We start from the raw sequence: 27,348 nt of genomic DNA on the forward strand, positions 1-27,348 counted from the left end.
ATCTCGCTCAGTATTCCGCGTTTCGTAATGGCGAGAGGCACAAAAGTAACCCAACGTCGTCACGTCACCATGTAAAAATACACAGACCCATATAATTTGTAAGTGCCTACCAAGGCTATATAAACCAGGTAGAACGCTCCGGGAAAAAAGTTGGAAACAATAAATTAGTTGCAGCATTCCCTGATGACGCGAATGTGGGTCAGCGGCCGGCGGCCGGCGGCCGCTAACACTGTATGAGGATGAGTGCACGGAACTTTTGCTTGTTGGAGATTGCGCTAGGCAGTTAAATGTTAATGTTAGGATATGTTTCGAAAGTAAATTGAACGAGGCTTCGAACGCCGTCAATGAATTTGCGATGCGACGCGTATTTGTTTAGTTAGAGCCGGCGAACTTTTACCTTCCGACCGCGCGGGGAGGCGATATGGTGCCACACTAACGGTTTTTACGATAGCTCAAAATTCTTTTAAGCTAAAGAGCTGAAATTTGACTCGTCCAATCTTTTGATCAAGCTGGATCTTCTGGTACAGGTCGCATATTTAAGGTACGTCAGGTTGTTGACCTATGTTGTCGCTCGTGAGCCTCTGCACAGTCCAAAAACAATGCAATTTCTGAACACTCAGTGCCAAGAAATCCTTCACACAAAGATGACACTTGGCAGAAAGAAGAGTTGTCGGTTTCTTATCGTTCGTATGTGTCGTGTTTTCACAAGAGTTTAGTAAGGTCAGGTCCGTCACGTGACCTCCCCTCATAACTCAATAGGTTTACTTTCATAGAAGCGTTTATCAATCGCCGGAAATCTTAGCCAATCCCACTGGACACTGGATCCATACCCACATGGGGCCCTCCTGACTGGCCACTCCCTCTGAAATCCACAATAACATTGGGCTGCGGCCACGGTTATGTATTAATGCTTTTCACTGACAGAAATACAACAACTTCAACCACCACAGTGCACGCCGCCACAACAGTCCGACCGGCGTCCCTGATATCGACTAGCACCCGGCCGGATGCACATACGCGGAGCCAATCAGTCCGAATGTGACCTGAACCTTACAATTGCTGTGTCGCATGGCGCATGGCACAGGACGATTCCTAGCAGCTGTCGGCTGGAGTGGAGAAACAGCACGTTGCAACACACCGCGCCGGCGACAGAGCTCAGCAGGGCTGGTTTGAGGCTAAAGCCGGAGGTAAGGGCGGACACAGGCACATACATTGCAGGACAAATAACAGGATGTCAGTTAGGGATATAATTCAAGACGAATGATTCAAGACGGACTGAAATAATGCACATTCTGCTCACTTAGATACCAACTTCAAACTTGACATAGCACCACGGAAACAATTGGCACACAGGAAAGAAACAAAAGATGAGGTGTTTTTAACTCAAGGAGGTAAAAAGAGGTTGCATATGATGGAACAGCCCGAAGTGCAGACAAGCACATATTTTTGGTAATAGCTATCAGCTGTCCTACTTCTCTTCTCCCTTCACCAACTACTGGACACATCTGAAGCATCATATTAGCACCAATGTCCATAACAAAAGCTTGCAAGTAGTTTTATGAAGCCAGGGGAAATATGCCTACATCATGCATGTAAGCTCAAAATGCATTACAAAGGAAGGTTATCTAAAGAGAATAGTGGGCAAAAGCATGTCATAGTTAAATTATTCAAAACTGCACACAGGGCAAACATAAAAAGCAGCAAGTGTAGTGTTCTGTTATGCTTAAAAATAGTCCAAAACAAAATACAATCTTTTCTTGTTTGAATTGGTTGTTCTTCTATGCCACTTCATCCATATCTTGATTACAGATGGGCTGTTACTGTAGGCTGATGAAGTGACACTTGATTGCCTTTGTGCGAGTTTCAGTTGCAGCCTCCTAGGTACTGCACTGGAAAGCAGATTGAATTGAATGCCTCTGAAAGATAGGAATATAGGCAAAGTTAGCTGTAGTAGTGTCAATGATAATAGACATGACATTTTTGTCTTTTGACATACATTTGTTGAAGTACAAAAAGGTACAAAATAAATTGGTTTGTTTCAAGACATGCACACTGCACAAAGCCGCACAGACATTACACAAGCATATGAAATTGGTACACATAAAACTTGATGATTGAAAAGGTCAAAACTAGCAACAATAATTAATTGAAGTAAAAGTTACCATCACAATCATTTGATTTAAAATGACTTGACAAAGTCACAAGACGCAATGCTCCTATTCACTTGAGAAAAGTGTTTATGCTTTCATTATCCTCCACATATCAACCAGCTTGATACCAGGCTGTGCAATAGTGGGTACATAACCCCATGTTTCCATTTTATTAGAACAAGTGGGGTTACAACAACAATGCTAATGTCAAACCCACATCTGCAACCCGTACTGAAGTTTCAATCACCTTACAAGAACACCTTCTGGCAGTTTGATGGGCAGAATGGTCATAACTACTTTCTCCTCATATTCAACACAAATTATCTCTTATACAGATACAGTTTATACTTGGTTATGGCAAGCATTTTCGAGAAAAGATATGATAAAAGTCCAAGACAAAGGTCGAGAGAAACAACACCAACATAAAACACCGACTATGTAGCACTAATACTATCAAATTCATAAAAATATATACATGAGTCGATCAGAAATTCACTGTAGATTTCGAAAATGGTGTCAAATGCCACTCAAATACCCCCATTCGCATGTACGAAGCAATATAATACTGACCTTCAGCTCCGCGTGCCATTCTTCATAGGCCACTGTGTATTAAATAACGCGTTCACTGATCGCAAAAAAATGAGACCCACATATGACGCGTTTGCTACCAGCCAATCAGCGCTCGAGATGCCGAGCGCTGATTGGTGGAGAGGGCCGTCGTCAGCAGTCCATTACATGTCGTTTTCCTTGAACATATACGTGAGCAGCTGATGCTGCTCACGGGTTGTTTCCATTTTTCGTAATGCTAAAGGCACGGGAGCGAACCCCCCTGGTGCCTACTACCTACAGCCAGTCTAATGAATTGTTTAAAGTTTAAAAGCACTCGCAGGTCCAGCTAATGCACATTGCACAATGCACATGCTTCCAAGACTAATGAAGCTATCACCATCCTCCAGGGAGCGGCGCATGTGAGAGGCCGGTTCCGTCTCAGTAAGAGCCACCAATTGTAAATCATGTACCGTTCAAACCGTCTCCATCTCCGCGGAGTTAATTACCTCACCGTGCGTAAATAACACCTTAGCCGTCCTAACCCACCGCCCTGGAGCCATCAGCACCCCATTCGCACCGGAGTACTATGCGTCGGTGCATGAACCGTCTCAGTAACGGACTACCGACGGTCAGGACCGACTGGCGCCGTCGGCGCGAGACGACCCTGCTCACGGGTCGGCGACGGAAGCACCGGGCGGTAGCGGACGGCGGAAGGTGCGGGCGCCGGGCGGTGCCGTTTCGGAACCTAACCAAGGCCCTAAAACATAAACCTACCTATTGCGTGCTCACTGCTCAAGCCTCGAGTCCTCGGCGCACGCTCGAGCGACGTTGTGAGGTGTGTCGATGGATGCTCGATCGGATACACAACATGTGGGTACCGGGACATGCCGCCGAAAACCGGCACACCGCACGGCCGTAGGAACGGGACGGGAAGTGAGGGTGGTGGAACGGAATGAGACGGGCCGGACTGAGGGCTGGGGGAGAGGAAGTGGAACGGAATGGGATCGGCCATACGGTTTGTGGGGCGAGAGGGGATACGGAAGCCCCTAGGAGGAGTGGTGGAACAAAATGGGACAACGGGATAGGGTGCAATGGGACTGAATGTGATCGGACATGGAGTCTATGTGGCGGAAAGGGGTGAGAATAAATCAAGGAGTGGTGAGATTAGGTAGCGAGCGGGGCTCGTGACATTGAAAAAGGACGGGATGATTCAAACTTCATTACCTTCGTGGTCTCGGATGAAATAACAAAAATTATAAAAAGTATGTCCATTCCTCAGTCATCCAATCGGTCCATAAACGTTGAACAAATCTTCATAACATTTATGCAGCCATTCAAGCACTCAATTCGTAACGAACGCTTTACCTACATTTCGCCAGAACTGGCAGAACAATTGCTAAATGTGTCTACTTTCAGTAAACGGCATTGTTTCATGCAGCAGCCACATCTAATGAATCCATTGAACGTGCATTACCACGTCTACCGCCCATCGCTTCTCAACAAGGGGCACGAGTGGGATCGCCGACAGTTATCCGGCACGCAGGAGGCTATTTTAGTCTGCGGGCTGGCCCTGCTGCTGGAAAGACCGGCTCTCGTTGTGGGAGGTCGGCGAGGGTACGCCAGGCAGGGGGTCGGCTTCGGTCGGTAACCCGCCCCACCAGCCCCCTTGGATCCACCCGGGAGAGCTGGCACAGTCCCACCTGCCCCCTTAGATCTACCCGGGAGAGCTGGCAGACGATCACCTGCCCCCTTAGATCCACCCGGGAGAGCTGGCACTGCCTCGGCTGTCATGCGGGACACTTCGGGCCAGACGGAGTCCGCAAACGGCAGATGTTGTAATGGTTAGCCTTAATCTTTTAAGTTATCACACGCACAAATTCTCAATTCAAACACGCCAAATGCAAAAGAGTAGTATTGAACCATATTGGAATATCTTTGTCGTCTGTCGCCTAAAAGTACCTAATAAGCTATTTCGAACCGACGATACCCAACCTTCCGCCACCCCGGCCAAATCCGATACTGTTGGTGATACTCTGGTGATAAAGTGGGAAGTAAATTTGTGACCAACTTCCATTTTAATGGAGCGTATTAAAATCCAGTTCAGTCTTGGGTATTGCTAATTGCAGCAGTTTACGTACAATTGTCCCGTACCTATTTCTAGTTACCACCTTACCCTCATATCGACTTTGGCATAAGTAGTTCTGAAAGCTTTCTCCCCATCACAGAACATTGTCCCGAGTCGCACAGTCCATAAATGCAGCTAACCATGCTGGGCCCTAGTACTCTGAGAAGGGACCATATCCGAGATCATAAGCAGTTCCGCCGATGACGCCACCTAGCGCCATCGTGCACAGACGAGGGATACACGAGTCACCCGGCAGATGTCGCGCGGGTTGCAGTGGGTGCGTCCCCGAGTGCACAGCGACAGGGCTTGTACTGGATGGACACTGGACAGCTGCCCCCGAGCTCTATGCTTCAATATTCTTGCCTCCGGCCTTTCACTAGCACTCGCTAGTCTGCCCCACTTATCTTTCTCAATTGACGGGGAATTCGTGGAATCGTTGAAATGGACATTCACCGTTCGTGTCAGACCCACAACTCAACTTTCAATTCCCTCTCGTCGCGTCATTTCAGCCTGAGGAGGCAAGTGTTGTCACTCTGGCATCTCCTTCATTCCACCCCTATCACAACAGCCCCTTAGTCCACCAACCAAACACGCTCGTCGGAATCAATACATATGGCTGTATTTAAAACGTCCGCCGGCCGCGGTCAGCCGACATTGCCTGGCGTTCCGCGGACGGACCGACCCATCAACACATGCACCACAGAACGGCATAGTTCAATACAAAGGAAACACTTGGCTGCCGACGCAAGGCGGTCACCCAGAACGGTGGCGCGGACGGCCGGCCGGCGAACGGGCGCGCCAGCTGCTCTGGGCGGGGGCGGCGGCGCGGCGCCTTCTCCTCCGGGCGGGGGCGGCGGCGGCGCGCGGGTGATGATGGGGAGTGCTGGCGCTGCCGGGAGAAGGGGAGACATCGGTTAGATTAGAAGACCCTTCAAGTGGCTCGTGGACGCTGATATAATTGTGGCACATAACTGGAACTGACATCGAGCCGGGAAAAAAATTGACGAAACCACGCATTTCATCGCAGAACGGACGATCTTGACAGCGGACACGAATTGGCGTCAAAAACATGACGAAAACGGACAATATACAAAGACTAAGAGCCAATCAAATATAGCACCGATAACCAAGGAAAGTTTTCCATAGGGAAGTCAAAGTTACAAGATAAAGAGAGAAATACAGACGAACGCAAACAATGGAAACTACAGCAGTGCACAATCGCTTTAAAACATTGTAGTCTAATGATTCCTTATAGGATACGCCACAGTTGAAGATGAAATGAGCACGTAAACTGCCTCGAAATCGTCCCACACGACGAAATCACAATCAGACCGCAGTCGGTTTAACGGCTTCGACTTTTGATCAGCAGCCAGTCTATACAGCCGGTCCGTATCTTATCAGCAGGCGCGATAGAGGAGGGTAGCCAACGGAGAGATTCGTCGACAATGACTCGGGTGTGACGGAGGTGGGGAGACAGATGGAGTGGAGGGGTGGAACGGGCGGCGGGCGACCTGCCTCCGCACGGATAGTGTGATTGGGAAGCGGGACAGGGTTCAGTGACAGGCTCTGAAAACCAGATTGACAGACACTAGCCTGTAAACGTTATCCGAGACATATAGGTATACCAGGGCACCGCCGATGCCGGCTGTTTGAGACCAACCAGGCCCGGTTCTGTATGAACAATCAGCTATCAAAAACAAACAAACGACTTGTGTAACCCTTCCCAAACCAGCCAAAGCTCAGCCCCTGGTCACAGCAGAGGGAACTACAACACAGATCACCGCCAAACAACCCCCCCCCCCCCCCTCCATCAGTCCGCACCACCCCACCCGACACTGACCGTCCTAGTGCGTCCCGCCACCCCAGACCCTCCCCCTCCCCGGACCCAAACCAGGGTAAACAGTCACTTCAGATCACTGACTCAGCACACGCCATCCCGGAAGCTACCACCATTTATAACCACCCGACCAGACCTATTCCGCCCCTTCACGTACCGTCCGGTGTGGATGAAGAGTCGTGTCGCCGTTTGCTGACGGCCTCCTAGTCCTCCAGGTCGGGCAGATCCCCGTCGTCAGAGTCCTCCTCTTCCGCTTTGTCGTCGTCACCCATCCCCGGAGGCACGTTGGCGCCCATGCCGCCCATACCACCCATACCACCCATACCTCCCATGCCACCCATTCCGCCCATACCACCCATGCCTCCGAGGCCGCCCATCTGCTTCATCATCTGCCGGAGGTGAAAGAAGGCGAGAGGGTCACTATGGGGCGCAATCACGGCGGTAAAAAAAATACAGGCAACACTGAAATATTGCAAACAAAATCACAAAAAGATATGGAAGTTATCATAATATTCAGTAGTGATCCGATCAACTAAATTAGCGTCGTTCAGAACAAAACTAAAATAATCAAACATCGGTTGACTTTTCTTATAGATGGCTCATCATTTAAGCATAGATATCCAGTAAACTACTGACAAACAGTTTGGAAAAAGCGACAGTAGTCGGTAGATACGCCAGTCGTGTCCGTCCTCACCGCCTCGATGTCCATGTCCCCGCCGGGTCCGCCGCCGGGCGCACCGGCGCCCTCCTCGTCACTCTCATCCTCGTCCTTCCACTTGTTGAAGTCCACCTTGAGCCAGTGGCACTTCTTGGAGTCTTTGAGCAGCCGCGGCCAGTAGGGACCCTCCTCGGCCTTGATTAGCACAAAGTCGATCCCCCGGCCAGAGACGAGCTGCTTCGATTTCTGTCGGCGGTCAGGATCAGCAGTGGTCACACCGGGAGCGTGGCACGCACTCTAACATACGAATGGACACGTCCACAGGGCAAAATGAAAATAACACGACGAAATGGGACGATGCAGGTTTTCTGCAACTTAGCTTATCAGCTTTTTCAATAAACGCAATAGTGCTGACTTGACCATTCATATTTGCATTGAAAAATTACATCCGTGGATCATACTTATAAATTCATGACACAATCTGATCCATTTCACAAGTGAGTTACCTCAGGGTTGATTTCTTTGTACAATTCCATATCGACAGCATAGGTTTTCTTGTCAGGTCCACCAGTGCCTTTGAAGTGAAGTTTGTTTCCCTCTACCTTGATTTCAGGGTTTTTGACATCCTCAACCAGTATTGTGAGGAATATGAGATCATTTCGCTGGGCCCATGTGCAGGCTGGGTGAAGAGCACTGGAAAATGAGAATCATAGTGCTCAGATATTTGTAAACAAACACATTTTTACAGGTCAGCTGCAAACCACACCAAACAACAAATGTCTAGAGCACTGAAGCAATATTCACTTTGATTCCAAACACTTCAATGTGTCTGGAACTCTGAAGCAATCCTGCCAACTATCACTGTTACTTTGAGAGAAGCTTAGTTTAACTTTGTAAGACCAGTCTATAAATATCTTAGATTAGGATGTATCTTAGATTGGGCTGCATTCATTTACATGCACATTGTAGTCCAATGCTTCAATTGTTGGTTAAGGAATAAGTTGCCTTTCAGGCAGAGCTTATTGCATAGCACCACACCATACACACAAAGCCTGACTGCATCACCTTCACTATAGTTTTCTTTTTTAATTTGTGAAGATGAAGTCTAAGTGGTAGGTTGTAGGTTGGTAGGATGTAGGCTGGTAGGTTGAAGGACACAGCATGATGAGCATTGCTAGCTGAATTACTTAGAAACTGGTTTGTGCACATTGTTTATTGAAGATATGGAAAATATTTTCAAAATGTGTTTTGAACTCCAACAATGTACTGCTATGTTAAACGATGTGCGATCTATTTATTAGTCGAGTTATAACTGTTGACAAGTTGTGTATCCCTGTGGCCTGTGGTGTTGTAAATATATATCTATGCAAATATGAGCTGCAAGTGTTGGAAATGGCAGTCAGGTAAAAATAATTTTTGATCGTTGACCTTCTGTGATACAAATATGCAACAACCAGTTTTCTCAGTAGGTAATTTAGCTAGCAATTCCTGTGCTGTTTTCAAAGCAATATACCTATACACTTAGCGTCAAATTTTAAACAAATGAACTAAAGCTCTCCAAAACATATTTGAATCTTTAACAATGGCTAGTACCTAACATAGTAACTGATGACACACTACACAGTCCTCCTGGGTCATGACTTATGAGGCTCCTGCGCACCACCTGACCAAACAACAAAGTTCAATTGGTGTGCTGGGCGCAGACACTACCAGTCTCCCTCTCAAATCCGGGCACGGAGTCCGTTACGAATCAGGCAGCTAATTTGCCGTCAACCAGGACTACTACAAGCAGGGCACAAGGAATAATAAAAAACAGCAAGAATACACGAAAACTACTAAAATTTATCGATTGGCTCACATGATAGCGAAGCATGTCAAAAATATCAAATAATATCGCCAAACTTTGAGCGAATTCTTTATGCCTTTGCTTCCGAGAATTGAAAGACTATGTATATACTTACTCCGAAGACGACATATCTGCAGAGACCATGTCAGGAATACAATCAATGAAAAATACAGATATACCCAAAAAATTTAACCAGACAGCGGCACCCTACTTCGCAAGAGAGGAAACGCGCGCCAGCTTCTTCTCTTCACAGAATCACGCATGGAAAATGGTGTGACATTTCGTCATTCTACAAGCTTCTAGAATGATGACGTCAATAGTTCTAACCAATCATTTTGGCCCATGCTATTTAAAGCTTATTTTATCTCATTTGATTATTGATCATGTTAGCGTCACTTTTCAGTTTGCTTCGATAAAAATAACCTTATTTTCGAATGGGATTTGTTGCTTTTGTCAGCTGCTTTTAAACAAAAAATTGAATGCTAATTTTTTAGAACGTCATTTTTGGTATATAATTAAAAAAAACTCTCAATACCTTGGTAATTTGTTGCCAATTCAAGGGTTAGGAAATTCGTAATACTTCTCGTTCCAATATGTCTATCAGCTGATGAAAGTCGAGAACCCATAGATATAAAGACCGAGAACCCCTCTTTTTATTTATTTGGGGAGAATGATCTTTGGGTTCATGTAGCATGGGTGTCGCCACGCCACCACTACGGACACTACGGACAGTGTCCGTACAAGTTTTGGAAGGCCCGAAAACTTGTACGGAATGTCCGTACAAGTTTCGACTACTGCAAAACAGTCTTTGCACATGTTTTGAAGTAGCCTATCGCTTATCAGTCCCCTATTTGTGGGTAAAGTTACGATCCAAGGGCCAAGGCAGCCCCAAAGTCAATGTCACGCAAGAGTATTTACTACTAGCATTTAGGGTGTAACGAAATTATCCGGACATATATTTGTTAGTCATATCTGTTCGCACAGTTTCTTTTCTGAGGGGTGTTCATGGGCACCGCACACTGCTGCGTGCGGTGTGTCACGTGTGCGGTGCGTCCAGCAGGCGTGGGGGTAGGGGATGGGTAGGCGGCTCTGACGTCACGGCTGCGTGCGGTGGACGGTCCGCTGTGGCCAGTCCCGACCGGCCACAGCGGTCGCTGTGTGCGGTGACGGAAGGCTGACGTAGGGACGCAGTGGGCGGAGCTTCGAGGCTGTGTGCGGTCCGACCGCACACAGGGCCCGTGAACAGCCCTCTGATGTTAGAAGCGGGAATACTGGCTGTATAAGTGCCTCCGGTATCGGCTCTCATCTCAGCAAAGACCTACCGTTGCCAGATGAATCTTGCTTTGAGTAATTAATCGAGTCACCGACGGGTTCATTTGATAACTAGTTTTCGTCAAAAGCAATGGACAGAAAGGAGCACACTCTCTCCTTTTGTATTAGGAAGCATGTTTGTGGCATTGCGGCAATGAGCCTGAAGCTGGTCTGCCAGCAGCTCCATGGACATCAGCAGCAGCCAACTGCACATCTGCCTGAGGCGTAATAAGCTGCCGGACTTAATTGATGAACTCAGCCCGGCTGCGACCGCAAAAGCCACCCTTTGCCAAAGCAGATTGACTTGAATTCAAGACCGATGATAAGAGGGCCCACATCATGACCCACCGCTATCCGCCCCTTACCTTGGTTCTTCTGCTCATCAAACTGAAAAAGACAACGAAATTGACGGGGAAATAGCCGGTGCACCACCTTTAGCCTCACGCCAAGATGCGTCCACTGGTCGAAGGAACACATAAGCAAGGCATGGTGTGGTGAAATGGGCAGCTATTCGCGCTGTATTGTCCTTTGAACCGTCAAAGCGGCCATGTGTTGGCTGCCAGTAACTCAAACGTCCCGGCCGTCACCGGCGTTAAACATGCGGCCGAGATCCAGATTTGGAGCATATTCAGCTGCTGTGCGATGTTCCAGCTGTGCATTGACCAACCCATTGACAGAAGAGTCCACCATCAGTGACGACTGACGAGTATTACCGGAGCAACATCCTGTCAGACAAATTAGTCCGTATGGAGAATGAGAAGTGGCGCCGGGAGAAGCTCTTATCCTTCTGGACTAACGGACTACGGCTTGGAAATAGTTTTCATCCTAATTCCATCGAGATCTTATGGACTTTTGTCCAGCAAGAGGTGAATAAGGGGACACCCGGCACCGATAGAGCAACTGTATGTAGGCACATGCTAATACGGCGTCGGTTCACATCAAACCCACTGTGCTTAAAAACCCAGTAGCTGGAATGTTCTACGCATTTCTAAATATGATCTTATAAAAGATGGCTATATCAATATCAAAGGGAAACAACCTCAGGTTGTTTGTTTCTTAATTACAGCGGAAAAAGGTGTGCGGATAATTTCGTTACACTCTGTATCATTCTATAGACTGATATTCACTGATACGTCAGCCATAATAATTCTGTGACTTTTGTCATCCTAAGGCTCTAACTAAACTAAATGAATGCTTAGAGCAAAAGAAAATGACAAAATCGTGACCAGCGCCTTCAAATACAGCAAATGAGATGAGACTGATCATGTGCAAAAGTCAACCAAAGGCCATTCGAGGTCACATGAGGTCAACATAAGACTTGACCTGACCGTTTCAAACAACCTAACTATATGTCATTCGACGCATCTTGATATGACTAATGCGTTGGCACCACCTTCTTTGCTGAAGAACTCTGCAAAAAAAGCCGCAGCTCGGGGTCGCTGACCTGCCATCTACCCTAATGTAGGTATCAAAAATGTGTTTGTATTTTTTTTTCCGAAGCCCCTAGGCATTCAGGGGCTATCGCAACTATTCGTCCGGGGTGGGGGGAGGAGGACGAAAAATGCCATCCACGGGCCCGCGTGGATTTACACCTCTGACGAGTGTTACGGCTGACAGAATGTGTCCGTACAAGTTGGAGAGCCGTGGCGACGCCCCTGCATGTAGGGATTTTTTTTTTTAAGTGGACTCTACCTCAGATAAATAAAAGCTTCCGGATTTATTTGGCTGTCATTTTATTATACGTATGTACCTACCTATGTTTCTTAGGTTTCATTGCAATTTTTGCAGGCAAACGGTCACCCCACCGCGCCTGAACCTCACCCGGACGAGCTATGAGTTGCGACGTCGGATGATGTGATGACCGTTCAGCCCGAAGCACGGGGTTCTGGATTTTTTAAAAAGGATGTGTGCGCCCAGCCCCGAGCATTGATTAGAGGAACCGGAAAGTTGGCGAATTGACCCCAGATCCCCTTGGTCCTATATAGGTATAGGTATAGGTAAGTGGCACTGGGCAGATGCAGCCGCGCCGAAGCCGGAAAAGAGGGCCAACTCGCAACCCCCAAAATTGATGGCCCAGACTAGGATGTTCGTTTTTTCCACGGCTCATCATAGACAGTCCATTGGCCCCGTCCGTCCACCGCCGCCCGCCCGCCGCTGGAGCTGCGGTGTTGAGCGTGTCGGGGAGGGGGAGGGGAAGGTCTGGCGCTGCGAGCTGCAGCCGCCGCCGCCGGCCGCGCCGCTCGTGGCTCCGGGCGGTCGGTGTCGGCAGACGGGTGCTGGGTGCCGGCGGCGGCGGGCCGTGTGAGGTGTCCTACCCCGACTCCGAGCGAGGTGACGCCGATCGGCCGGCGGCGGTGCTGCGTGCTGGGACGGTGCCGAGGACCGGTGAGTGCGCCCCATTGATCGTCCGGCCAGCTGCAGCCGGTACGGCGCCGACTGACCCCAATACCAGACATACCGGCGGCGGCGACCCCGCGGCCCCGGGCCGTGTGTACGGTCGGTGCCGTGTCCGTGTCCTGGGAACTGCGGGAACGGGGACCGGCTGACCTCACCGCCGCCGGGCACGACAGACTGGGGTACGCCACCGGCCCAATCTGGTGTAGGTCCATACACACATGACACAGTAGGCATTTAACTCGTCTGACTGACCACAGAGGCATGCACGTAATTGACCCGACCAAGACCAAAAATCTATGGATCTATGGACCCGACAGTCATCTGCTTTATCATTCTACATTACAGTCACCCAGTCAAATTATTCGACATAACCATGTTAACCTTTTTACATGCATAGAGATTGTCGCAAAGGAAATGGCCTTCAATGCGGGAACATGCGACGCGAATGTGTTCCTGCGTGGCGACGTCTGATGCGCTACACGGCGACGTCCTCTCTCAATCTTGTCCCTGTCGGTGCGACTGTGTATTGTATTGTATTGTATTGTATTGTATTGTATTGTATTGACATCGCGTCTCATCCACTAGTGTGGCTTTTCATGAGAACAAGTACAGATATAAAATGTTAACATGGATGAGTGGGAACAAAATCACATCACAATAACTATGCACTCCATTGACACACATGATGTTCAAACATTCGGTCGAACGAAGACTGTGCCCTTTGTCTTCGGCGAGCAAACGTTAACTCCTGCTGGGAGCGGATTTCTTCGACCCGGGCGGAAAGACTGCAGGCCGTAGGGATGACAGGTCCTGGAGGGGAGTGAGTTTCCGGTGTCCCCGCTGCGACCGTTCCGTCGAGCTCAAAGGGCACCGGTGCCTGTCGTTGCAGGTAATCGGTCGATCTACACCGTGCAACTGCACAGCGCACGGGGTACACACAGCGCACCCCGCCCTGTCCCGCCAGCGCGGCCGAGCGCGGTCGTCACACGATCCACCTGTTGGCTGTGTGGTATGCTGCTTGGTCCTTACTCGTATTTTGGTCCATATTTGAAGTACCGATGGACCATACCGATTATATTACCATTACCATACCGTCCCAGGTATGGTCTTGTACCGAGTGACAAGCAAACCATAGAGAAGTTAAAACAAAACTTATTTTAATCATTCAAAACTGATAAGTGCCTTCGCCCCTTTGGATGCGAGAGACCTAATTTGCAATATGAAAAAAACATCAATGATTGCAGTCGAGTCGGATCCAGCTCAGCAACTCGGGTTCGGCTCGGGATGAGTCCAAGCCAGAGTCAACCCATGCCCGCAGTCTGACTTCCTCCGGGACTGACCCGGTGGCGGTCACACGGGGCCGGGACCCGCCGGGTCAGTTCGGGGACCCGCCAGCTCGGGGGCAGAGACAGCGAAAGCCCGGTCGGCTGGGTGGCGTCTGTATCCTGTGAGAGCCGTCCGTCCGGCCCGCCGCCACCGACAGCTCTGCGGTCAGAGGTGGGCGGTGGGTGGCGCCGCACCGGCGGATTGGGCTCACCGTACCGGAGGGCTCGGCGTGATGCACTGGCGGCACCGCATTCCTAGGATATCGCCGTGACACCGACCGTGCTTACGACAAACTGTGATCATGGAGGAAGATTCGGAACTTCTTGCTGTTCTTACCTTCCACCCCACTCCTAAAGGCAGGTTCATACTGGGCAATGCCTATATTACTTATGGAATTAGGATGCTGTAAGCTGTGACCATTGACGACCTAAGCTCGTGGCGATCTGATCAGCTGGTTCTCTCAGGGACCGGCGATCGGTGTGATCCGCAGTTCAGAAGCACACTGCAGCAGTTTGACAGATCGCGTTGAGTCGGCAGGCTTATGACGTATCAGCGGAGCGGTCAACACACCTAGCCGGTATCCGAATATCGAACTCCCTCCCAGACTTGTGACAGCTCAAGAAAAAAGTGAGCTCGCTCAGCTCAACTCCGTCTTATCCGCTCCCGCTCAGCTCCCGCTCAGTTTAACGCGGCTCAGCTCAGCTCACGTTCCGCTCAAACCGGCTGCGCTCCGCTCACGCTCAGCTCAGCTCAGCTCAGTTTCCGCTCAGCTCAGCTCAGCTCAGTTTCCGCTCAGTCAGCTCAGCTCAGTTTCCGCTCAGCTCAGCTCAGCTCAGTTTCCGCTCAGCTCAGCTCAGCTCAGTTTCCGCTCAGCTCAGTTTCCGCTCAGCTCAGTTCAGCTCAGCTCAGTTTCCGCTCAGCTAAGCTCAGCTCAACTCAGTTCCCGTTCAGCTCAGCTCAGTTTCCGCTCAATTCAGCTCAGCTCAGTTTCCGCTCAGTTAAATTCAATGCCACCCATTGCCGAATGCCGAATGCCACCCATATCTCCGTAACGTGTCGGGGTCCAGCCAATGACGTCACGGCAATGCGTGTGCTGATTGGTCATGGACATCGAATCATCGGGACACAGGTCGGGACATCACGCCGCAGTGGATAAGGATACCAACCGAACGGCTTACAACACGGTGCGAACGGGGTGCAATAGAGGAATGTAGCGATTTCCCGACCGATCGCTTCAGTTTGCGGTGTCGAACTACATGGCCTTTCACCTAGTGACGTCTTTGGTTTGTATATAATATTATTTCCAGTTTATCATGTTTCTAGTGTTTATAGTGTATCAATATTCAATGCACATTGCATTCGGTTTTATATTTTTATCCGTTCTCATCATCTTCCAGTGTACCTACTAGAACTGGATCAGCTCAGCTCAGCTAAATCAGCTCAGCTCAATCAGCTCAGCTCAGCTCGCTCAGCTCAGCTCTCAGCTCAGCTCAGCTTAGCTCAGCTCAATCAGCTCAGCTCAGCTCAATCAGCTCAGCTCAGCTCAGCTCAGCTCAATCAGCTCAGCTCAGCTCAATCAGCTCAGCTCAGCTCAATCAGCTCAGCATAGCTCAGCTCAGCTCAATCAGCTCAGCTCAGCTCAGCTCAAGCTCATTCAGCTCAGCTCAGCTCAAGCTCATTCAGCTCAGCTCAGACAGCAGCTCAGCTCAATGCATTACTGAGCCGGCTCAGCTCACAGCTCAACAATTTGGCAAAATGTTGAGCCGGCTCATGAGCTGAGCTGATTTTTGAGCCGGCTCAACTGAGCTGATCACAAGTCTGCTCCCTCCAGCAGTCCATAGATATTCATTGAATTGATCGACGGGCGATCTGATTTTACTCTTTTCATTGAAAGGAGAAAAACTCTCAGCCCAAGCCTCAAACCCTAAAAAGGCGCAGAAATTGTCAGCGGTAGATATCAAGGATCGTTTACATAATCGACATGGGATACCATATAAGTCCTCTCACCCTCTCCCGCCGGGGGGGGGGGGGCTGAAACTAATCCACCGCACAAACCGTCCGCGGCAATGACTGACCGCGAGGACAGGTCAGGAAACTCCACCGCACAAACCGTCCGCGGCAATGACTGACCGCGAGGACAGGTCAGGAAACTCCACCGCTCAAACCGCCCGCGGCAATGACTGACCGCAAGGACAGGCCAGGAAACATCAGGCGAGGGAAAACAACCCACTTCCACGATATAGCCAGGCTACCCGGCGCTGGCGGGTGGCGACGGATGTGGCCTGATGAGACCGCTACACTACTCAGTACCCACTTATGTCCTGCGTCGTGCAGCCCCACTGCGTATACCCACAATGGCGACCGACGTGCCTGCGCTTTGATGGCCCAGAATGGTCGGTGTGAGGCTACCTCAGACGTGAGTTAGAATGGATGACTCGATGAGTCAGCTGTAGGGGAGCGGGGCCTACTCGACTGATGGCGCGATGTGATGCCTCTCAGCTGCTAGGATGAATGAAACGAACACAAGAGTCATGACACAGCAATGCTAGGGCTGAGCTGCTTTTGAACAATGGCTATCGTACAGCCGCTTGTATTTTTGCACTCGGCAGACAGTAACTGAGAAAAACTGGCCTAACAAAGCTGGCTTTACATTGCATAAGCACGAGTGCTGAATATGTCGACTCAAATATAACCTGTTAGATTACGTATGAGCAACCAAAATATACCCTCAAAACCAAACATACCCAGTGGTGTGCCATTCCATGTATGTGTAACATATGCATTATAGGTAATTAGACGTCCCCTTCTTCCCGGACTAGCGTCATTAGTCGGCTCCCAGTGCAGGGTGTGATTATGACGTCACCCGTGACCTCATGTCGCTGCGTTTCCTGTAGAAAGTGAGACGGCCTGTGTCCCGCTACCCCTGCTCCGGCACTCGGTCAGAGGTGCTGACCTCTCACTCCTAAATCAGTCACACTTCCCATGCCAGTTCCGTGACCGCCTCAGACGGCATGGTTGGTTATTCTAGCTACGAACGCGTGTCGTCTCTAACAGCTCTGCCCTGTTAGTCGGCTTCATGCAACAATGCACCTGCCTTGTGTTGACTGTGACTGTCGCTCTACCGTCATGTATACGGTGCCTTCCTGGCAGGGCCTCGTCTAAGGAATTTTCACTGGGGGGGGCCAGAGACAACCCAGCCAAACCTAGGGTACCCCCAAATCCTGTTTTCTCACCGGATTTCGACCACTTATTTTTCATCACAGCCCTGATACCATGATTTTTTTTTTGAAAACTAAGAAAAAAATAGTAGACGATCCGACCAATGCTATTAAATTAGTTTGTAGTCTCCTCACATTGCCCAATTAGACAGTAATGTGTGCCTCACACTTCTCGGTGTTGAGCGTTTGTTCGAGTGGCAGTGCCTCGTCTAAGGAATTTTCAAGACGAGCCTCATGTCGATGGCCCGCACGCATATTTTTTTTTTTGCGAACCACATCGGTTTCTGATGGGCTCCGCCGACTTCTGATCGCTCGGTACCGAACTCTGAGGGCTAATTCCAGCTTCTGGACCCACGTCGGCCTCTATGGTAGCCCACACTGGTTTTATATGATCCATACCGATACCAGGCTTTAAAGATCATTCTAAGTAGAGACCGTACTCTCCCACGTAGGGCCCCCTCGGACCAGTGTAATGCCTGTGTATCAACTTGGAGACTGACTACTGAGGGCTTCTCAGGTGGATTCTCCATAATCGCCGTAGATCTCCGACACAACCTTAAGGTCGTCAGAGGCTATAGTGTGAGACAATCGGGGCCCCGTGGCCGTGTAGTAGCGCAATTTGAGGCCCGTTGGGACCCTAAGTGACTGGGATTTGCCCTCCGGCACTCCATTTTTGTTTTGTTTTGTTGGGTTAGGCGCTTTCGGTCTGACGAGACCATTTCAGAGCCGGAAGGATGATAGGAATTAAGGACAGACATTGGTCTGGGCAGGCACCCTAGTGAGTCACCTGGGCTGAACCTGTCCAGTCGGACAGGCCGCCCAGCCCACTGGCACTCACTGCACCCGACTGCGGGCTAGCTCCAGTGGAGCCGTTCCCGTGTGGGTTAGAGTTGCCCGTCCAGCCCGGAGCAGGGGGTTGCGGCGTGGAGGAGAAGGATTTGACTGTCCTGAGGATGGAAAGCACGGACCGGTGCCGGGACTCAATGCCGACTTCTTTAGATAACCCAGAGCTGTCAGTTCCCGTCCCCACAGACAGACCACCAATCTGTGCCTATGTACATACGACCATCCGGAACGGGACCCTGCTTCATTACGATTAGGAGCTTGACTCTAGCCGCACACCGGTGACCATCCAGCCAGAAGTTGGACGCTGCATAGTGAGGACGACGATAGGCAAAAACAACAGATTGACGCCCCGAGGACAGAAACAACAGATTAATAGGAGAATTTGATACGTTATTTGATACGTGATTGATAGGAGAGACTAGGCAAAAAAAGAGAATTTTTGCCGGTAGAGCGTTGGACCCCTCGTGGCTCGTGGTGAGGGCGTCCCGGTTATAACAGTCCGGTTTCGAAACGCGACGGAGTCGCTCGATGTTTATGAGCCTCCTGGCGAGTATAGTTGCGGTTGGTAGCGGGCCGCAGCCAGTCGAAGTCAGTGAGTGGACCGGCCGTGCGCGGCAATGTGCATACGTTAAACTTTGGGCTCTAAATTCTGTCATAGATCAGGAATTGCGCGATCGGAGGGTAGAGGGCAGGGCCAACGCAACAAGCTCTGCTTAGCGGGGGCTCTGTCCTTTTGAATCCTTCCATTCAAAAGGTTCGGACATAATTTATAAAAAAAAGAATATCCGGGACACGGAGTTGGGCGCCTGAAAAGACGAAATGTAACGTATTACTGAGCGAAAAAAAGGTTCAGGTAAACAAAATAAACACTTGATAACAACCCTAGGTAATCGGGTCAATGTGCTCACATTGCATCCATGTGTCGTTTACGCATTTGTTTTGATGTGCACTGACGCCTTGCAGTAAAAATTCGTTTGCTCTTTCGCTATTGCCGGCCCCCCCAGTAGTGACTTTTTGCCCTGACTGGGGGGGCCAGGCAGGTGACTGCGGGGGTTTGGCCCCCCCAGTTAACATGTTAGACGAGGCCTTGCTTCCTGGGGCGGAAAGGAGACACACAATGGGTCATCGAGCGGCATTACTGTCCGGGTCGAGGTCAGGGCCGCCCACCTCCTCCCACCGCCACCTCTCCCCCAACCTCCCAAGTCCGCCCCGCCGCGTTGGTCAGTCAGTTCCGTGTCCGTGGACGTGACCGGCCCGGCCCATGGCTGGTCGGACTGACCGCCGTGACCACCGCCGCGACTTCTTATATCGACGGTCGGAACGGTGAGCAATGAGCACTGTCTGAGCTTAGCCCGTGCTGGCCACTTGGCAATTTGCCCCATGCTATAAGAAGATTTTCTCATGTAATTTTTGTTATCATGAGTACGGTATAAACGACTATTATCATATGTCAGAACTCAAAGTGAGACAAATGGGTGGACGCTAAAAGATGCTCACCCATCAGGCATAATGCTTCCATGCCTTTATAATAAACAATGCAGTCGGGAAACATCAACGTGGACTTCTACTGCTGATGTTTCTGTGGATTTCTGTTTTATTGTGCAATTCTGCTGCTGATCGGTCAATTTATTATCCCTCTCTTAGCCAGGATGGCATCAGGCCGTTTTCTCAGTGGCACCAGACGCGCATGGACAATATACAAGAACTTCCCTAGTGAGAAGTGACTGACTGGAGATGCAACCCAAGTGGCTGAGCATAAAAATAGCTACAATTGATCGACGAACATAGTTACGATACGTGCACCGAACAATACTTCATTCTCTGAGCGGTCCTGACGTGATATCCCCGTGAACAGCGAAGTTAAATAAGGTCAGCCTGATGTCACCCTGTTGCCCGATGTCCGGCACGTGGAGCCGGAGGGATACGGCGGACATCGCCCTGGGGAGTCGTCAGTGGCCGGTAGAGTGCTGTTCAAAAGTCATTCATTATAAACAGACCGGAATGTGACACCATTATTTGTGCCTTTGACCCATTATTGTCAAAAACTGTCCGGTGTTCGACGACTGCCCAGAACCCATGACACCCTATAAGCATTGGTGTCATGGCCTACCTGCCTACCTTTTCAGTGTTTCTTGTGCTACGTGCCTGCCTAACTCCCCACCTTAACATCCGACTAATGAGACCATATGCTCTACGTCTACCTAACCTTAACTATTATAAAACTTATTTCAATTTAATTAATTTATACAACGGTTGATTGAGATTCTGATTGAGATCACGAACAGCATTGAATTCAACCTAAATTCAATTTACATATATATATATATATATATATATATATATATATATATATATATATATATATATATATATATATATATATATATATATATATATATATATATATATATATTACATAGCAATTGCAGTCAGACTTGGGTTTACAAGCAATTTATACGTTGCCAAAATACTCAAGTCATAGCTCATAATCTAACAATGCCTTACCTCATCATAGCCTATAAAATAGATGACTGTTATGAAGTTATGACATTGTTAAATGGCTTTAGTTATAGTGTTCAAATAGTCTATGCTCATTGCTCATCATATTAAAAAGTAACCTAAGTAGAAACGAGAGTAATATGTAGATTGTTTGCCTCAAAGCTGAATAATTTACTGATCTCTAGGAGAAACAACATGAAAATATGTTAGCCAAAGTAACAAATAATGCATGTAAGAAGCAGGTGATTTTATAAACTCTTCGTAGTTTAAAAAACGACCAAGTAGCTTAATCGTTTTTAAAGAAAAAAAACAAGAAACAATATCTAAAAATAGTGACCGATTTAAGAAACCCGTATGATTAAGGTGACAATAACTAACAATGGCTAAGCACTACACGCTCTTCAAACGACTGTTTCAATATAATTAGCATTTAACTAGATTTATGCATAAAGATCGGATCGATATAGCAGACATTACCAGGTAAGCAATTGATGGTGATGTCATCGAATGTCAACTTGAGCTCATGCAAGATACCTAAAACTGATTGGAGCCGTCATCAAATGACTAAGTAAAACTAATTGGAGCCAGTAAAAAAGATAAGTTTCTACACGGGCACATGAAATTTATTTAAGTAACGGATAAAAATACTTTGATTAAAGGTACAGACCTTTTTCTCACCTAGCAGCTGAATGCTATTTTCATCTTGGAGCAGCCACTTCACTGAACACTGCAAAAAGTAATCGCGTCGAATAAACAATCGATACAAAAACTTCCGAAACGCTTTGACGCATGAAGCCTCTTGCTTTAAACGGCTCAATGATAATCGTTCGCAATAATAACTAGCACGCAAGAGCAAAACGGGAGCAAAGCTTGGCCTCCGCGCTAAAACACGCAGCGAAATGGCGCAATAAATTTCTAAACCACCGTTAGACATATCTATTTAATAATTCATCATCAATTCATATGTGTAGTTATTAGGTGATGTCAATAAAGAAAGGTTTATCATCTTATAAAGAGTTTGATGGGAAGCATTCAGGTGTTTCTATGTCATTCGGAAATGCTTTTTATTTAATGCAATAATTTTCCATGCAGATGTGTGAAGGTAGTAGGCACTGTGCTAGATGGTGTACAAACATGACACACGACAAAACATAGGGTTAAAAAGACGGAAGGCAAAACAAACATACAAACAATCACGACCACATACACATAGAAAATAATGGCAAACGTTCAGTCCAATGAGGATTGAGGAGCTACATTTTCGGTAAAACCATTCATTGATTGCGAGGATACCTAATATGCTGAGTAAGTAGGTATACTTTCCCCAGGAATAAAGTTAAGCTGTTACATTAACTACGGCTTTGTTAATTGTTACTGAGGTTGGCACTTAAAACCTAGGTAATTAGTTTGTACCTATTTTGTTTGAAATGAGAAGCATTGCTTAAAAACGTGTTTGAATTGTGAAAGAAATGCTTACATAAAAAGCCTACAAAATATAAATCTTCAATATTACATAAATATTATTCGAAAAGAATTTCCCACAATTCACTTTTATAAGAGCCCTACTTACTGCAATAACAAAATATGTTAAACCCTAACCATTGACTAGCTGAAGCTCCACAAAACTACTGGTGGGCTATACAGGTGCCCTCTCACTAAGTTATTACCTTACTTAAATAGCGCCAAAAACTGACGCGTGTCAAAATTTTCCAACAAAACCATAGTGCCTTTTCCGTGCACCAAGGTAAAATAAGTTAAGCAATAAAATCAATTACATGCCTAGCACAAAATAGCAATCAAAATAGTAAAGAAACATACATACCATAACCTCCTTACCTTGTACATTTCATTGTCTAGCAGCCTTCTAGTCGATCACTCGGTATGTGACAAATAAAGGAGCTACTTCCAAAACGCCACAAAATGTTACATGTGCGCGAGAAGACGACGACGGTAAGCCGTCACCATATCCGATGGTACGTCCAAAACTGCGCCAACACATCCGCGCTTCAAAAAAAAAAAAAAAAAACGAAAAGAACGACGGTATAAACGACGGTATAAACACCGCTAGGCTGTAAGGATACAATTATTCTGCATCGTTCTGTACGCTACTATATGTTTTCCCATTTTATTGCGTCCGTTTTATGCTATCATATTCTATTATTTGTTTTATGTATGGTTTGGATAAAGTTGCGCTTTAAACCAGAACAGGTTACAGATGAAACTCGTTAGGAAGCAGGAAGAAGGAGACTAAAGCCTTCACTTACCGAAGAACTCAACAAAACCGACAATACCAGTATCATTTCATCAACGTCTTGCAGCACAAGTGAAAAATTCAGCCAGCAAAGCCAGCATTAAAGAGCGCGGCATTTATCAAAAAGATCAAATTAAATAGACACTAAGACAGTCTGTCTTAAAAGTACCGCGCAAAGTGACGGTGGATCCATCAAGCCTGACCGAGGAAGGGCCTGCTATAATTTGAAAGTCACCGAACCAATTGACCTGGGGAATGGATGAGGATGTCAATTGCTTCGGTGGCTCAAATTTAGCAGGCCCTTTCTCGGTCAGGCTTGATGGATCCACCGTTACTTTGCGCGGTACTTTTAAGACAGACTGAACAGTACAAATACCTTAAACATTATTATAGCACATAAAAGGGAGGACAATTCAAAATCACTGCGTTCTACACTTACAGAAGGACCGACAATGACCCACATCGCAGCTGAAAATTAGAAATTGATCAAAACGAAAACTCTGGGTGTTCAGAACACAGCACCCAAATTCACCAGATCAAACCAATTGAAAAACCTTCCGAATGTCACCTAATTAACTGAAAAGAAATCTTACCAAGCAACGCAAGGAACTCTTCTGAATATCAAGTACCTATAATCAGCTAAAGACACCGCAACCGACCAAGTGGAGAAGCTCTTCTGGATGACAACTAATTAACCGAAGGGACACTCGCCTAGCAAAAATAGAAACTTCTGCGTGTCACCTATAGTTGACCGGAGAAACACCTGTCCTAACCAGGTGAGGAAACTTTTCTGAACATCAGGTAATCAATTCTGAAAAGATAGGTACCTTATCAAACCAGCCGAGGGAATTCTTCTTAACATCACTAATAAGCTGAAGAGGGACCTCACCTAGCCAACTAAAAAATCTGAATGTCACATAACCAACTGAACACTTCTGAATGTCATGTAATCAGCTGAGACAACTCACCTAACCAACTGAACTCTTCCGAATGTCAGGTGAATAAACTGAGACACCTCATCTGACCGACTGAACACTTCCGATTGTCACGTTATCAACTGAGGCACCTAAACTAAAAACAAAACTGAACTCTTCTGAATACCACCTAATCAACTGAAAAGATACATCACATAACCTACTAAATACACTTCTGAATGTCACGTAAATAACTGACAAGACACCTCATCCAACCAACTGAAGATGTCTTCTGGATACCAGCAAATCAACTGAAGACAACTAATAACCTTATCCTTACCACCTCACCTCATCTCACTCCTTACACATCACACCTTATCACCTCACCAACTGAGAATCTTTTGAATGTTACGCAATCAATTGGCCGGACAAGCCACCAAAACAGCCCGTGGCACTTTTCTGAATGTCATCCAATCAACTGAAAAATCCACCGAACCAGCTGAGAGAACTTTTTCTGAATGTCACGTCATAAACTGATAAAACACCTCGCCTAGCCAACTCCATAAACTCAGAATAATCTCTTCTGAAGGTCACCAAGTCAACTAAAAAGACGCTTTGCCTAATCAACTGAGGAAAATCTTCTGAATGTCACCAAATCAACAGAAGAGGGATGTCACGTAGAAACTGTAAAACGTCTTCTGAATGTCCGCAATTAACCGAACAGACACCCTGCCTGACTCACCGAGGGAACTCTACACTGAATGGCAGGTAATCAACTGAAAAGGCATTTCATCCAATCAACTGATAACACTCTTCTGAATGTCACCTAATTAACTGAAAATAAACGGTTTGTAAGTCTTACCGACCGACGGAACCCTTCTTAAACGTCAGACAATCATAAACTGAAGTAACACCTCATCAAGCTAACTGAGGGAACTCTTCTGAATGTCACCTAATCAACTAAAGCGATGTATCACCCAACCATTTGAATATGCCTTCTGCATCTCAGCTTATCAACTGAACAAACGTCTCATGTTATCAACTGATGATAATCTTCTGGATGTCACCCAATCAGCGAGACACCTCACCTAGCTAACTGAATGAACTCTTCTGAATTTCACCGTCTCAACCGAAGCGACACCTCACCCAACCAACTGGAGAAACCCTTTCCATTGACATCTAATCAACTGACGATATACCTTACCCATCCAACTGAATACGCCTTCTGGGTCTCAGCTCATCAACTGAACAGACACCTCATCTTATCAACTGAGAAGAATCTTCTGGATGTCACCTAATCACCTTCGGGCTTTCTCTGAATGTCACCTAACCAATTGAAGAGAGGCCTCGTCTATCTGAGGAAACTTTTCTGAATGTAATGACATCAAAGGAAGTTTGAGACACCTCGTCAAACAACTGAAGAAACTCTTCTGAATTATCAGAAGAGGGCACTCTTCTGAATGTCGCCTGGTCAACTGAAAAACTACCCTAACCAGCTGAAAAAAACTATTCTGAAGGTCACTAAATCAGGTCAAAAGGGCCCTAGCCTAACCAACTGAACAAGCTCTTTTGAATGTCAACTTATCATCTGAAAAGACAGCTCACTTAGTCTAGTGAGGAAACTCTTGTGAATAACACCTAATTAACTGAAGAGATATACTTGTCAACAGAGGGAACAATTCTGAAATTCACCTATATCAACTGAAAACACGTCATCTTATCAACTGAGAGCACTCTTCTGGATGCCACCAAATCCGTTGAGAAGGTAACGCACCAAACCAACTCAAGAAACTCATCTAAATGTCAGCTCATCAACTGAAAAGCATCTCACTTAGCAAACTCAGGGAACTTCTAAATGTCACAAGCCACACTGAATAAACTTTTCTGGATGTCACGTAATCAACTGGAAAAGCACCTCACCTAACCAGCTGAGGAAAGTTCTGAATGTTACGCGTTCAGGTGGCTGGACAAATCACCAAAACAGCAGAGGGCACTCTTCTGAATGTCGTCCAATCAACTGAAAAACCTCACCTAACCAGCCGAGGGGACTATTTTGAACGTAACCAAATCAACCGGAGAGGGACCTCAACCAAGCAACTGAAAAACTCTTCTGAATATCCGTAATTAACGGAACGACATCCATCCTAACCAACTAGCACTCTTCTGAATGATACTTACTTAACTGAAAAGAAACTTTATCTACCCAGCTTAGGGAACTCTTCTATATGTCACGCAATAAACAGAAGTAGTACCTCATCTAGCCAACTCAGGATACTCTTCCAAATGCCACCTAGTCACGTAAGGAGGCACCTCACCTAGCCAACTGAGGGAGCTTCTGAATGCCGACTGATCAATTAAAGAGACACCTCACCCATGAAACTGGATAAACCCTCCCGAGTTTCACCTAATGACTGAACAGATACCTCAGCCAACCAGCCGAATACACCTTTCTTATCTCAGCTTATCAACTGAACCGACACCTCATCTAATCAACTACCGAGAATCTTCTGGATGTTACCCAATCAATTTGGATACACCTCACTAACCAACTGAATGAACTCTTCTGAATGCCACCTAATAAAATGAGGGTACTCTTCTGGATGTCACCTAATAAAATTAAGAGACACCTCGCCTACCCAACTTAAGGAACTATTCTGAATAATCAGAAAAGGTACTCTGAATGTCGCCCAATCAACTGAAAAGAAACATCATCTAGCCAACTGAAAGCATTCTTCTGAAGGTCACCAAATAAGCTAAAACGGAACCTCTCCTAACCAACTGAACAAGTCTTCTGAATGTCAACTTATTATATGAATAGACGGCTCACATAGCCCTTAGCCATCTGAGGAAATTCTTCCAAACGTCACCTAGCCAACCGAAGAAACTCCCATGAATGCCAACTCATAATCAACCGAAGAGACATCTTATTAGCTGCAGCTGAGGGAACGGTTATGAATGTCACCTAATCAATCTCATCTAATCCACTGAGGGAACTCTTCTGAATGTCATCTAATCAACTGAGGAAGACACTTCACCTAGCCAATTTAGAGTGCTCTTCTGAATGTCACCAAACCAGCTGAAGAACCTCTTCTGAATGTCAGGTAATCAACTGAAAAGTCATCTCAGCCAACTGGGGGAACTCTTCAGAATGTCACCAAACCAACTGAATAAATGTTGCCAATAAATGTCAATTCTTCTGAATGCTACGTTACGTAAGCAACTGAAGACTGCAATACCTGTGGACAAATGAAAGCTCCATGGGAACTGATTCATGCCATTACCTAAAGACGCAGCGTAACCGGCCCACCAGAGCAGCCGGAACTATAGTTTCCTCGGCACCAGACCCGCCATGGGATCAGCCTACAGCAGGGAGCCAGCTGAGGGATGGCCAGTCCCCCAGCGGCTCAACCAGCGAGGCCGT

The 27,348-nt window shown here is 47.2% G+C and overlaps 2 protein-coding genes across 3 annotated transcripts in view; one reads left to right on the forward strand and one right to left on the reverse strand.

The window, feature by feature from the left end:
• Nucleotides 1-5,421: 5,421 nt before the first annotated feature.
• On the reverse strand, nt 5,422-9,437 carry LOC122381832 (co-chaperone protein daf-41-like). Its single transcript, XM_043366525.1, has 5 exons — nt 9,281-9,437; nt 7,826-8,012; nt 7,356-7,565; nt 6,819-7,050; nt 5,422-5,713 (listed from the first exon to the last, which is right to left on the reverse strand). Exons 1-4 carry the CDS (start codon nt 9,307-9,309, stop codon nt 6,865-6,867), a joined length of 612 nt encoding a protein of 203 aa, XP_043222460.1. The 5' UTR covers nt 9,310-9,437; the 3' UTR covers nt 5,422-5,713; nt 6,819-6,864.
• Nucleotides 9,438-12,689: 3,252 nt separating this feature from the next.
• Nucleotides 12,690-27,348, forward strand: part of LOC122381833 (peptide methionine sulfoxide reductase MsrB-like) — a 33,213-nt gene continuing 18,554 nt past the window's right edge. The window contains exon 1 of one of the 2 annotated variants that reach the window (XM_043366530.1): nt 12,690-12,861. The gene's annotated coding sequence lies outside the window, so the exon portion shown is untranslated. The remainder of the gene's footprint in view (nt 12,862-27,348) is intronic. The other variant, XM_043366528.1, reaches the window with a different exon arrangement.

The sequence above is a fragment of the Amphibalanus amphitrite genome, unplaced genomic scaffold (genome assembly GCF_019059575.1).
Source record: "Amphibalanus amphitrite isolate SeventyFive unplaced genomic scaffold, NRLGWU_Aamphi_draft 000128F_arrow, whole genome shotgun sequence".
In the NCBI taxonomy this organism is placed as follows: Eukaryota; Metazoa; Arthropoda; class Thecostraca; order Balanomorpha; family Balanidae; genus Amphibalanus; species Amphibalanus amphitrite.

Excerpts from the sequence above, each read along its gene's own strand:
- LOC122381832 (XM_043366525.1), bottom strand. The coding sequence starts at position 9,309 with ATGGTCTCTGCAGATATGTCGTCTTCGGA. Across the intron at positions 7,566-7,825 it reads ACAAAGAAATCAACCCTGAG|AAATCGAAGCAGCTCGTCTC; the intron begins GTAACTCACTTG and ends GACCGCCGACAG. Across the intron at positions 7,051-7,355 it reads GGGACATGGACATCGAGGCG|ATGATGAAGCAGATGGGCGG; the intron begins GTGAGGACGGAC and ends CACCTCCGGCAG.